This window comes from Panthera onca, chromosome C1, assembly GCF_046562875.1.
Source record: "Panthera onca isolate mPanOnc1 chromosome C1, mPanOnc1 haplotype 2, whole genome shotgun sequence".
Classification (NCBI taxonomy): domain Eukaryota; kingdom Metazoa; phylum Chordata; class Mammalia; order Carnivora; family Felidae; genus Panthera; species Panthera onca.
In genome coordinates, this window is record NC_138346.1 from 39,281,181 (window position 1) to 39,295,115 (window position 13,935).

The 13,935-nt window shown below is 40.8% G+C and overlaps 1 protein-coding gene across 5 annotated transcripts in view; it reads left to right on the forward strand.

Moving 5' to 3' along the window:
* The window catches only part of HECW2 (HECT, C2 and WW domain containing E3 ubiquitin protein ligase 2), a 371,931-nt gene that overhangs the window by 231,233 nt on the left and 126,763 nt on the right, over positions 1 to 13,935 (forward strand). For all 5 annotated transcript variants that reach the window (XM_060622749.3, XM_060622748.3, XM_078451061.2 and 2 more), the window contains 4 exons: positions 4,231 to 4,400; positions 7,080 to 7,222; positions 11,850 to 11,950; positions 12,374 to 13,723. In XM_060622749.3, the coding sequence (XP_060478732.1) occupies positions 4,231 to 4,400; positions 7,080 to 7,222; positions 11,850 to 11,950; positions 12,374 to 13,723 (1,764 nt within the window). The remainder of the gene's footprint in view (positions 1 to 4,230; positions 4,401 to 7,079; positions 7,223 to 11,849; positions 11,951 to 12,373; positions 13,724 to 13,935) is intronic.

Genomic DNA, 13,935 nt, shown 5'->3' on the forward strand with positions numbered 1-13,935 from the left:
AGCACAGAGCCTGACATGGGGCTCGAACTCATGAGCTGTGAGATCATGACCTGAGCTGAAGTTGGATGCTCAACCGACTGAGCCACCCAGGCACCCTTACAGAGTCTTACATATGATATGTGAACTATTTATTTTTTTGGTAAAAGTTCTGGAAATTCAAGTATGATTCTTACCATGAAAAAATTAGACTACTAATATAAACTCAGAAATTATTTCTTCCAGGTTTTCTAGTGATAAAATGACTGTAACTATGTACAGTTACTTAAAAACAACGCTGTAACATATGCTATCCCTACTGGAGAACTTTGGTTTTGAAAACCATGTATGTGCTTAGCTCATCTGAAGAAAGGAAAATATTGGAGACTAGGAAAAATAAGCCAAGGTTACTCCTATTTCTGTGGAGAAATTCACATAAAAGTTGGAAAGCTGATAAGGCAACTTTTTTGTTTATTTTCTGATTAGGGAAATCTAATTGCTTGTTTGTTTATGAAAATGTGCTGCTTTTCAGATTGTGAGTTAGAACTCATCTGTGTTTTGTAAGTTTAATTTAGTTGAATCCAACAGTTTAAAAAAAGAATAGGGGGAAAAAATCAGAGTTTTTCACCAAAGGGAAATATTTTTTCATAGAACATCAGTTTATACAGACTGAAAACTTTACACACAAAATATACCCACACCTATGTATGTGTATACTGGGTTTCAGAATAAAATATATTTCATATGTAGATCACGGTCAAAAACATCTGAAAGCTACTGATTTTAAAAAAAAAATTGGCAGTCATAAAGTCAGGAAGACACTAAGAAAACCAGTCTTTGAAATGAACTTTTAAAACAGACAACTGTGCTATGACACATATAAAATGCAGTCTAACAGATGTCTGTCACTAAAAGATGTTTTGTTTTCATTTTTCCATTGGTGCAGTGCTTCTAAATTTTAAATTAGATTCACTTTTCTTGGCTGCAAAAAGTATTGTGGATGAAAATTGACATTGTCAAGAGTGAGAGAAAACTGATCTTGAGAACAGACATTTCCATGATGTATAATTACCACATACGATGAAAGTGTGCACATTAGTTCATCGCTGGCCCATGGCCTTCCAGAGTATCCATTTCTGTTCTAGCATGTTCCTACTCCCCTATATGAGTTTACTTACTATGAAAGCCTTTTTTTGCCTTTGGTTCTCTGGTGGATCTCAGAAGTTGTAAACTGGTGGCTTATGGTTCAATTTTGGCCAAGAAGTATGTTTTGGTTGGAACCCTCAGGTTTTAAAACATATCTAGGTTTTTCGAAGCGCACTTTGAAGTTCCACTGCCAGTGGAACTTACCCTGTCTGTGTGTCTCCTGGAAGCATTTATTTGGCTCTGCTTTAGACCTTCACAGTCCTGAGGGGTTTCAGGTACAGAAATCCTTCGTGTATAGGTAGGGAACAGTTAGCCCACCTCCATGGTTCAGAAAATTTACTTTAATCATACCATGGTCTTCTTAGTTTAGACGCATTGCCTTAAGCTTCCAAGTGATCAATATCATTCCGAATGCAACACACACATACTGATTTTGACTCTAGTGGGGATGTTAATTAACTCACTGCAGGAGAATGACCATCTAGAACTTGAAAACCCGAGGATGTTTTCCTAAAAAGTAGGAAATAGCTTTGGGGCATCACCAGATGCTTCTTCTTTAAATATAATTTCTTCCAACATCCCACCTCAGTGCACAGGGTGGCTGGCTACTTTATATCTGTTTTACTTCCTAATGTATGGTCAGTTATTTGCAGATGATGTACAGAAGTGGCTAAAAATTATATAAGATGAAAGCAGTTCTATAATGGTAATTCTGAACAATTAATCCAGTTATAGCATATTGACAGTGATAATAGTGTTTAGCGAAGAGCATTTATGCATTGTAGAATGTCTGCCTGCAAATGTTCTACTCTTGATTCTCTGTGGTAAGTAGGGACACAAATTAGTGAATTCTACAGCTAAAACAAAAGCTGTTTGTGTGTTTTTTTTAATTTTTTAACGTTTATTTAATTTTGGGAGAGAGAGACAGAGGTGCAAGCGGGGGAGGGGCAGAGAGAGAGGGAGACACAGAATCCGAAGCAGGCTCCAGGCTCTGAGCTGTCAGCACAGAGCCCAAGGCGGGGCTTGAACTCATGAACCATGAGATCATGACCTGAGCCAAAGTGGGACGCTTAACCAACTGAGCCACCCAAGTGCCCCCAAAACTGAGTTTCGGTTACTATCTTAATCCTCTTCTCCAAATAAGACTTTAAACTAGGGTATTTAGCATGTCATACTTTTGTGACTTTGAGGTCTGAGTTGGTCTATTAGGTGATGCAGACATTTATGAGCAGTAAAATATGTAAAAGACAAAATGGGGAAGCCAGAGCAGAAATGAGACGGATAAAGGAACAGAATAATCAGACTACAAATAGTTGGTAGATTCTTATATTTATTAATGAAGATTTATTTGTGCAGCATTCCTTGTGGAAAAATTTGATATGAGGGTTATTTAATAGTGGCGTCTTTCATCACAGTGGCATAATCTTCTGATGGAATGCTTTTTGTCCAAAGGAATGCTTTGCATGAATAATTTAGCTCTGTCATGCTTTGTGGCAGCCATTTCCGTCCATGTTACTCCTCATTTACTGCAAAGAAATCCCTTGTTTAGAAGTAGATTTAGTATCTAAAGACTATCATTCTTCTGTCTTTGAGTCTGAGGCGAGCCTAATCGAGAAAGGTAAGAAAGTAAATATGCAAATTGTTTTCCTCTCGGAGCTATTTTATGCCAAATAAAGCCACTCGAAAACATGTAGCACCATTAAACTGATAGTGAGTTGCAGATGCTGTGTTAAGATGACTGTGTAGCTTATGAAGTGCCAGGAGTGGGGACTGTAAGGCTAGAGAGACGACAGTGGCTTCTCTGAAGTGCCTTACTCATCTTTCTCTTCTCCTTCTCTTTTCTCTTCAGATCAAAGATCTTACTGTATTTCATGCAGTGTCCTTAGCATAAGGGCCTCCTGGTTGAATTTTTCGGTCTTTGCTGACATATGAAACTCAGCTGTCAGTTAGTTGTTATTAGACAGCACTCTGGGCCACAAGTTCTTGTTGGCCATGGGTGAGCCTCCTCCAGGAATGGCTCCCTAGACAATGTGGTTCTATGGGCAACCCCACCAATTCTGTCCCTCTAGGAAAGACTTTGAGTTTCAAGAATGGGCTTGAGTAGGATGACTCAGGGAACCTGCCATCATTGACAGTCACCATACAGAGTCTGTTGCCCAGCTGATCTGGGTAATCCAAAGGTCTTTGGAGGTTCAGAGGGATCTGCAGAATTTTTCTCTGGACTAGTGGTCAGGACCTCCCTAGACTGATCATAATTGTAGCAAGTTGCTTAGAAATGGTCCGTTATTCCAGAAGCTTTCAAGATCCCTTAGCTCTTCGGCCAATCTTATTCAAACTGATATTCTCAGAAAGGTGTTGAGGACCCGGAAGAGCTGGGTTTGTTACCTGACATGTTGGTGTCCCTTATCCTCACTCCTTTGAAAAGTGTCAGTCTCTCCACTTACCAGATTTTAGCCAGAAATTTTAGCAACTCACATACTGTGAAGTAGCAGCTGGTGAATCTAAGATGTTCTGGGACAGCCATCAAATATTTAAGTTACTAACCAGTAGACTCACGATTATTTAATACAGCAGGTAGCATTCAACTTTTAGAAATATTTCTCGTTTTCTTTTCCCCCTAAAATTCATTACATTTGTGGAATATATAACATTTTAAATGTGGTACAACTGAATGTGTGCTCTGAAGTTTCACCCCCAATTAAACATAGGTCTGTAATTTCATTATATGTATGTAGAAGAGATTTAATTTTTCTCTCATCAAAGAACATATTAACATTCTTTTTTTTTTAAATAAACTGTTTCCTAAGAATTTCTCTCAAGATACTGTGTGAAATGCTGGTTGCCAAACCACATAGCAAAATGGTGGTGAAGACGCACGTTAGAATCAAAATGGTTCCCAGGAAGTCAGTTTAGGTACATGAGGTGATGGTAAATGTTTGGCTTCATTTATTCAGCCTGTCAAGAGACTCCCCCTCTGCTGGAATTATTCATAACTCACTTGTCCTTACTTATCTCAGCGATCATAGTGTGAATAACTTTGTTATTGTTTTACTGTTGTTTACCCCCCTCTCCCTTTCTCTCCCTCCCTCCCCCTCTCTTTCTTTCAAGATCTTAGAGCAGTTGGGCTAAAGAAAGGGATGTTCTTCAATCCTGATCCTTATCTTAAGATGTCCATTCAGCCAGGGAAGAAGAGCAGTTTCCCCACCTGTGCCCACCATGGGCAGGAGAGAAGGTCTACTATCATCAGTAACACCACTAATCCAATTTGGCACCGAGAGGTAAGATGATCCTCAGGGATCTTCTACTTGACAGGAATTTGGCCAAGTTCATCTCTCTTATGTGTACTGTTGAGCTGTTTATGATGAGCATGGGCAAGATGGCTAAGATATCTCGGGATTCTGTTAGGAAGAGTGTAGGAGGAGAATGAGACAGTCCCTTGTAGCCAGGGCCAGGAATAGGGCAAAGCAGGTGAGGTCCTTGATCTCGGGTGCATGACTGAAGGGAGCCAGAAGACTCAATAATCAAAATTAAGATTGTAGTGAAATATTTTAAAAAATGAAAATCAGTGCAAAAAATTCATGATGAACAGATATTAAAATTTTAAGTAAGGACAGGTTCAATAACATTGACTTGCAGAGCCATATTCGAGCCTGAAGCAGAAGGAAAAGTCAGTAACACTGATCCTGTTTTTATTTAAAATTTTTATGTTTTTACACCCAAAACTAATGTAACACTGTATGTTAACTAACTGGAATTAAAATAAAAACTTGTAAAGCACCCCCCCCCAAGTTTTCTATATTTTGTTCTAGTTATGTATTCAGTACAGATTAGAGGAATTTCTCTCCCTATGGGCTTGGGCAAATGTTTTTTGGATTTGTAGATTTTGGTTTATTAAGCCGTTCAAGGTAGTTGTCATCCCAAGGGAAGCCAGATCGTTGGTGTGTTGGTGATAGATACTTTGGTATCTATACTTTGGTGATAGATACTTTGACGTTCCTTCCAGCCACATTATGCTACCAGTCATCTTAGCGCACCACATCAGTGAAATCAAGCAAAGCGTTTTCTCATTAGAACTAGGGAAAATCAAGGAGTGAACAGAGATATTGTTTCTCATCTAATGAGCAAAGCATGAACTCTGCCACCATTTCTCAGAGATCTAAGACATGTTTCACATACTGGTGTTAGAGTGTTTCTAGGTAAACCTTTATTGGCGTAGGAGTTGCATAGTTAATCAGATCATTCCCTAGTGTTTAATGACAATATGTTCTAACTTTGTAGAAATATTTCCATGGGGAGGGAGATGATTCGGGGATCTAAAACCAGTTGGAAAAAAGGTACTGCTCTTTGAGACTTGCCAGCACAGCAAGATGTTTCTCCTGAGAAGTTCTTATAGTTACTTAAATGGATTAAATATTGCGTGTTCTTACACCTGGTTTAAAAAAACTGCTTATGATCTCCACATAGTAAAAAATTCTTAAAGGCACATGACTTAATTTAACATATGTAGAAGCCTAGAAGACATAGCATGTATCTCACTATGAGCTTTAGAAGGCACATAGTGGATTTGGTAATGATATTGGCAATAACTTCCTTTTCCTAACATTTTATATTTACAAAATTCTTAAATTTTGTGTGCATAATAAGGTCGCATAAGGGATGAGATCATCATCCATCCATTTTGATGGTTAAGAAACTGAAGCTTGAAGTGTTTATGTAACTTAGCTGTTCAGAGGCAGAAGCAGTGCTTAAACTTTGCTCTTATTCTAAGCAAGTGCTTTTTCCATGAAGCAAATTACTAGATGACATGGCCCTTTGGGGAACTTCAATTGTTATGACTAGATAAACTTAGTAGTGCCTAAGTATAAAGCTGGCTGGAACCTTTCACATCACTGTGGTTGAATGGATAATATCAGGAATGGGATGAAATGATTCTGGTAAGATTCCCGGCTTCATCACTTATCCGGAGATCCTCGTCCTTAAGAAGAAAAATTTATCTGAGGCACCTGGGTGACACAGTTGATTAAGCATCTCTTGATTTCAGGTCAGGTCATGATCTCACAGTTTGTGAGATCGAGGCCTGCATAGATCCCTGCCTGGGATTCTCCCTCTCCCTCTCTCCCTCTGCCCCTTCCCTCTTGCCATGCTCGCTCTCTCTCTCTCTCTCTCTCTCTCTCCCAAAACAAACAAACAAACAAACAAACAAACAAACAAACATTAAGAAAAAGAAAATGTTATCTTTCTAAAGATAACATGAAGGTAATGTATGTGAAAGTCTTTGTAAGTGAATAAAGCTCTTTATATTTATTTTAGATTCTTATTAATAACCAGTCTGATTTTCTCCAATGGTATTGCTAAGCAAAACAACAAAACTTATGTTAGCTTCATATTTTTATTTTTCTGTCTCAAAAGAAATGACCCTGTGTGCCTTTTAAATTAAGTAATTTCTCTTTAAGCATCGTTTTATTTTCATATTTGTCAAGAGAAACCACAGTGTTCTGTAGATGTTCCTACTTTAGCCACTAAGTGAAAGATATTTTAACCTATGCTGTATAATTTCAAAATACCATGGGATTAAGAATTAAAATTGCTGTTAATCAACTACAGTGGTTAATGTGAAACTGTCCAATAACAGGATATTAAATTTCAAAGAATTGAGATACAATAAATATAGTAAGTGCTAAAATTGTATTGTGCAGTTTAATATTTGCTAACGTCTCCTAAAACTGTTGAACCAGGATCCTAAGCTTCTTTTGTGACAGGTCCTTAACTGAGGCCTTGTAATCACTGTGAATGCTGATCATTCACTCAGAATGACACTGGTTGTAGATATTTCTAGCAATGTGGACTCTGGGTGTCATTAGGATTTGAGAGATCCCATTTTCTAAGTAATAATAAAATGATATAATTTTGTATTTGTCTTCCTTTTGAATCACCACGTTATCTGTTTTTATTTTCAGAAATATTCCTTTTTTGCCCTTCTTACTGATGTCTTGGAAATTGAAATTAAAGACAAATTTGCCAAGAGCCGTCCAATCATCAAGCGTTTTCTGGGGAAACTAACCATTCCAGTCCAGAGGTTGCTGGAGCGGCAAGCCATTGGGTAATCAGCCCCCACTTGGAGGGATCTTGTTGAGATTAGTTTGCATAGAGGCGACTGAAATGAAACTTTGTAGTCCTAGGACTTATCTTAGTGATAAGAAGTGGTAAGGTAATTCCTTTAAAATTAAAGTGTTCGTATACTCATTAAACTGTGCGGGACAAAAGGCTCTGTTTTCATTATATACCTTTTTGTTTGTTTGTTTCTGTTTATTGTATCTGTCTTTTCCAAGATGTGCTTACCATTAGCATGTCAGTGTCAGATGTCATAGTACTCAATTGTTTTTGAGGATATTGAAATCTTGCAGTAAAAGTTTCTCCCCAGAGCCGGATTCCAGCGTCAGGTCGACAGCTCCCTTATCCTAATTAATCCCATCCAGACAACTCGTTATTCCTGAAAAACAAAACCACCTTGTTTCAGGGCCATTTAAAACAAGACCTTGACTCACAGGAGATATTATAGTAGAGCTCCTACCTGCACATTCACTCAGGCAACTAAAGTTTACTCACTGAGAGAATTTAAAAATGTGATTTCATGTCTGTTTTCTTTCTATGAGCTTTTTGTAAACTGTGAATAAAGTAGTTAAGAAATCATAACATCGCTTATCATAAATGGTAGGTATATTTTTGCTTGGCAGTTTCCAACAAACTCAATAACACTGCTGCTCCGAGGTAGCACTCAGGGTACTTTTCTTGTATCTTTTTCATCGTAGGCAACATTGTGAACATACCGCAACAGTAACAGTGGTAGTGGTGATGGGGCATCTTGTTTTGTATCTTTTTCACTGTCAGAACATGAACAAATGGTAGTGGCAGTAACAGTAGCAGCAGCAGCAGACTATAAGTAGTAGCAGCAGAAGTAAAAAATAGAAGTAAACAGCATAAGAAGATGCCGAGAGCTTATTCTGTGTCAGGGGTTAAAGACGTTCCTCATTCCTCGCATCAGTCCCCGTAATCTTCTCAACAGCTCTGGGAGGTAAATAATGTGATTACACCCATTTCAGAGATGAGGAATGTGAGGCTAGCAAGCAAGAGGCAGAGCTGGGATGCGAGTTCAGATCCGTCTGCTCTAGATCCTGGCAGCGCCCTAAGGACGGGCAGCAGTGTGATATTATTCCAGCTAACTAAGGAAGGCTGGTCATTCACATTCACTCTGTAACAAATGAACTGTTCTGTTTCGGCAAGTCATAATTTACTTGGGCATTAGTTTCCTCATCTGAAAAATACAGTGTTGCGATCAGTGGATCTCAAAGGCCCCTTCAAAATCTGAAACTAAGAGATTCTAATGGATTGTAATTCTCTGGCTGTCAGAGACCATGAAATGTGTGGTTGAGCCAGGACACATGAAGTAGAAATATTACACTGAAATCTTAGCAGCCTGATTTATCTGATAAAAGCTAGGAAATCACAATTATTGCTTCTGGTAGAGATAGTATACTTGAGGAAGTTTTTTAAAAGTTATTTTTAGGATTTCTAGAAAGTGAAAGATTTTAGACAGTCAGAATTAACTAGGGTAAATACAGTATATCTGTCATTTAATGTATATAATTATAATTTATATCTCACGCTTGCTAAAAGTATGAATTTATGTACACCAGTAAGAATGATCAAGGCAAAATAAAACCTTTTCAGTACATGAAACTGTTGTTGACTTGTTGGCTTTTCATTTCAGCTTTTAAACAACTGGACACTTAGAGAACTGCCAGTCATGAATTTATGTGCACTGGAAGGAAGTCCAGCATGAATTTGTAAAATATTGGAATTAAGAAATGTTTCTGTATAAGTATATTTAAAGCATTGCCTGATACAGATACTTGGGGATTTGCTTTATTAGATAAGAATGACACTACATACTAGTATATCAGCTATTAACACCTAAATGTGTATTCCTGATCTGATGATTGCCTTCCATCAAGTGATTAATTCATCTTGAAAAGTGCTGGGTTCTCATTACTTATATGTTTGGTAGATTGCAATCCTCTGAGGTAGTTGAGGTTTTACAGAATGTGGTTTGTAGAATGAGATAGAATCCTTACTAAGTGCCTATTTTGAAGGCATTTGTTTGAATGTAACATTTTACAGGGTGGCCTGCGTTTGTCCAAAATGCAGATCACTTTCCCATGCTTTGTCAACCCCTCTGATTACATTAGAAAGAGAATGTCTCAAGTAGTGAGAGTACTTTGGCACTTATTCTTTGCAATTATGTATCATAATGATATATAATATATTGCTCACAACAGTATATCACAGGAAGAGACAGGATGAGTCAGGTAAGACTGGGTAAGAACGAGAAGGCAGGTGACTCTTCCGACAGGCACTCAGCAAGGGACGAAACCCTTGACTCGGAATCTCCCAGGAGGGAAGATTTCCTGTATTTATAGGTTGAATAGTTGAATTGAGTTATCTTGCCAGTTTGGTAAATAAACAGTACTAACGCTTGTTAAAATCCTTCTTTCCAAGTAAAGAGTCTCATTTGTTAATTAATTTATTCAACAAATATGTGTGTATGCATATTTAGTGTCTTCTAAATGTTAAGCACTGTGTTTGGTATCGGGGATATGTCAGTGAGCAAAACAGATGGATGCAGTTCTTTTCTTACAATTCCTACTAAACACTTATTTCCTCGCTAAAATCCATCACTTTTATAAATCTTCATCATCAACCTCAATACCTTAATTTTACTGGCTGAGGAGGAGAAGAGGAGGGTCAATTTATTTTTAACAAAGAAATGAAGATTTTATTTTTGCCAGGACTTAATGCCCAAAGAGATGGGCGAGGAACCACAGTGTTAAAGGCAGGTCTGTGTAATGTGCTGCTAGATTCATGCATCAGTGGGCAAAGATCAAGAACCTCTGTGTGTTAGGTGCTATCTAAATACTGGGAAGTCAGTGGTAAGAGAAAGAAAGAGATGCCCCTGCTATTATGCAGATTACAATCATTATATAACGTTATTTGAACACTCTAATGTAAAAGTAACGTAACCATGTCTAGTAGTAAGAAATGCTTGTGTATCCCTTTGCAGAATTTTTTGTAAATACCAGTTGAAGCAGGAAAAGCATTATAAAAGCAGGCACGTTTCGATGAACCATGAGTAAATTATGTCATTAAAATGCATGCTCCTGAAAGCAGCCTAGAACCACTGGGAATATGTGAAGTGAGATGGTAGTATGATGACTACAGAGCAGGGGCTTCTGTGTCAGATGAATCTGTGATCTCATCCTGGGTCTGTCGTTCATTACCAGTCTGGCCTCGGACAAGTCACTTACCCTCCCCACGCCTTGGTTTCCTGTTCTAGAAAACAGAGCCAGCACCTGCCTCACGCGGTTGCTGAGAGATGGTATATGCACAGCCCTTAGCTGAGTGTGCCTGGCACACATCATGCACTCAAAGTGGGAAACCAAAGTGTCAGTTGAGAAAGAAAATATGACAATGTTTGTAGGGAAGAAAAGCAAAAGAAAGAAGAAAAGGAAATCATCTTACAGTTTTAAGAAATTCTCATGAAGTCAAAAGACTAACAGCTGAAGTGGGGTTTTATAGTAGCCTGTGCTCTTTTAAATGGATGACATCCATTTGGAATTGTGCCAAGAAGGTAGAGACGAACAAATAAAATAGTTACATACATTCATAACAAATGGCAGACCAGAGGCTCTAAACTGTACGGTGGTGCAGGTATTAGGTAGAGGCATTGTTTTCCTTCTGAAGTTGCCAGTAGAGGGCAGTGTGAGAGCAGAGATGGCGTGATTTGGTATCCCTTTGATTATTTTCCTTAATTAAGAATACATCAGATTCAGAATGAAAGTTGCTTCCTACAAGGTAATGATGTAATTGCATTTGACTTTGATCAAACAAATGCAGAATTACAAAAGATTTGACACCTCCATCCTTAAGGAGGCTGGTAGCTGGAGCGGGGCGGTGGGGGGGGGGCCAAGATGGGGCCCGGGTGTGGTTCCCTCGAGTACGCCTCTTAGTGAGGCAGCAAGATGCCACCACAGCAGCCCATCAAGCTTCTCCACTGGCATCACTCACAGCGCACACTGGGAATCAGTTGATAGCCAGGCCCCCCCAGTGTGAGGGCCAGCCGCTCCAGCCCCCTTGCTCTACAGGTAAGGAAGGGAGGTTCAGCGGCCCCCTTGCCTCCCATAGCTGGAGCAGCTGTCAGAGGCAGCCGCTTCTCCCCCCGCTGTCTCCTGACTTCAAGTACAGTAGCATGGTGCCCTCCATGCCGCTCTGTGATGGTCCTTCCCTGTTGTGTGCTTGTAGGATCGGTTTCTTCCAATTGTGCTAAATGCTAAGGAACCAGGCCCTCTGTGCCTTTATACCTGAGTCAAAAAATACCAAAAACCGTAGACCTTTCACAGCTCCTTGATGACCTTCAAAATATGCTTTTCTTGGTCACTGTTAGCAGTGATGTGATACTGTATTGCATTTTCTGCTTACAGAGTTCTTTTCATCCTGGAGTTTATAAGTATTCCCTTGTGCCAATGAATCGTATTACATTGGACTATCTATACCGTGCCTTTGAGCCTTTTATTTTCTTTTGAGTCTGAAAGTTTTAAGAGAAATGTGTAAGATTTAGGGGTGGCCTGCTGAAGGAGGTGAAGGCTGACACCAGTGTATTTCTCCTCTTACAGGGATCAGATGCTCAGCTACAACCTTGGCCGAAGGCTTCCTGCTGACCACGTGAGTGGGTACCTCCAGTTTAAAGTGGAGGTTACATCTTCTGTGCATGAAGGTGAGATGTCTGAATGAGTACATCGCTGTACCAAAAACTGTTCGGTCTTACTCAGTTGTCAGTTTGCATGTGAATAGAGTTGAATTTGTGTCCTGTTCTGAAAATAAGATAGCTTTTAAATGATTCCTGCCAAAGTTTTCCAAGCAGATATGAAAGCTTGTTTATCAAAAAATATCTCTTAGGTTTATGCCTGCATTTGGAAACCAGGCTATAGGATTTCTAGTAATAGTGAACATATAGAATTCCTGTGTCAAAGTGACCAACTCATTTAGTCGTGAGTGGCTAATCTTAGCAAGTCAGTAATACCATAAAGAGACCTTAATGGGATGATTGAATTCGTTGAACTGATTGGTGGTAAAGGAATAGGACGTTAAAAGTTTGTTATTACCACTTTGTTTTCATCAATGCTGTTTTCCCCTTCAGATGCTTCTCCAGAAGCTGTTGGCACAATACTTGGAGTCAATACTGTGAATGGAGACCTAGGAAGCCCTTCTGACGAGGAGGACGTGCCGGGGGGCCATCATGACAGCACGCTTTGCTCTAATGGGCCAGTTTCTGAGGACAGTGCTGCTGATGGGACCCCCAAGCATTCTTTCAGGACTAGCTCTACTCTGGAAATAGACTCAGAGGAATTAACCTCTACTTCTTCAAGGACCTCACCTCCCCGAGGACGTCAGGATTCGCTCAATGATTACTTAGATGCTATTGAACACAATGGCCATTCCAGGCCAGGCACGACTACCTGCTCGGAGAGGTCCATGGGAGCCTCTCCAAAACTAAGGAGTAGTTTTCCCACCGACACGAGGCTCAACGCAATGCTTCATATCGACTCAGATGAAGAGGACCACGAGTTCCAGCAAGACCTGGGATATCCGTCTTCCTTGGAGGAGGAAGGAGGGCTAATAATGTTCAGCAGAGCGTCAAGAGCTGATGACGTGAGCCTGACATCGCAGACCAAGCCAGAAGACGACCCAGTGGAGATTGAGGAAGCCTCCACAAATGAGGCTGCTTCCTTTGAGGATAAGCCAGAACATCTTCCCGAGCTTGCAGAGGGCTCCTCACCCTCGGGCCCAGTCCCAGATGAAAGTGAAGGTGGCCCAGAGTCTCAACCAAGCGCTGAGCAGGGCAGCACCGAAGTGTGTGGCTCTCAAGAGGTGGATCAGCCCACGAGCGGGGCAGACACAGGGACTTCCGACACGTCGGGAGGCAGCCGCAGGGCCATCAGTGAGACCGAGTCCCTGGATCAGGGGTCTGAGCCTTCCCAGGTGTCCTCTGAAACAGAGCCCAGTGACCCTGCCAGGACAGAGAGCGTGAGCGAGGCCAGCACCAGGCCGGAAGGCGAGAGCGACCTGGAGGGCGCCGACAGCTCCTGCAATGAGAGCGTTACCACGCAGCTGTCCTCGGTGGACACGCGGTGCTCGTCTCTTGAGAGCGCACGGTTTCCCGAAACCCCAGCCTTTTCTTCTCAGGAGGAGGAAGATGGAGCCTGTGCAGCAGAGCCCAGCAGCAGTGGCCTCGCTGAAGGGTCACAGGATTCCATACGTACTCCCAGTTCTTTACCTGTGGTGCAGGTGCCCGCTGGAGAGGAGGAAGGAGCAGGGGCAGACTCGGCCCCTTTACCTAACCAGGAGGAGGTCGGGGAGGTCTGGCAGCGGAGGGGGAGCTTGGAAGGAGCTGCTGCTGCTGAGAGCCAGCCCCAGGAAGAAGGGGATGCCGGGGATGCCCACGGGGCTTGTGAAGGGGCCACTGCCCAGGAGGAGGGCGCCACTGGAGGTAGGATGTACAAGACAGTACGGCTCTTGGCTCAAGCATACTGCTTAAAGAGAAGTTTTGTCCCTCGATGTAAATTATACTCACATGTTCTCCGAGTTCTTCACCTTGGGGTTCAACAGTTAGCTTTTTTTTTTTTTTTAATGGATCTTCTCTTTTTAAATTAAGAGGCTTGTGAAATAGCAATCTTCAGATTTTAATCATGAATCTCCAGT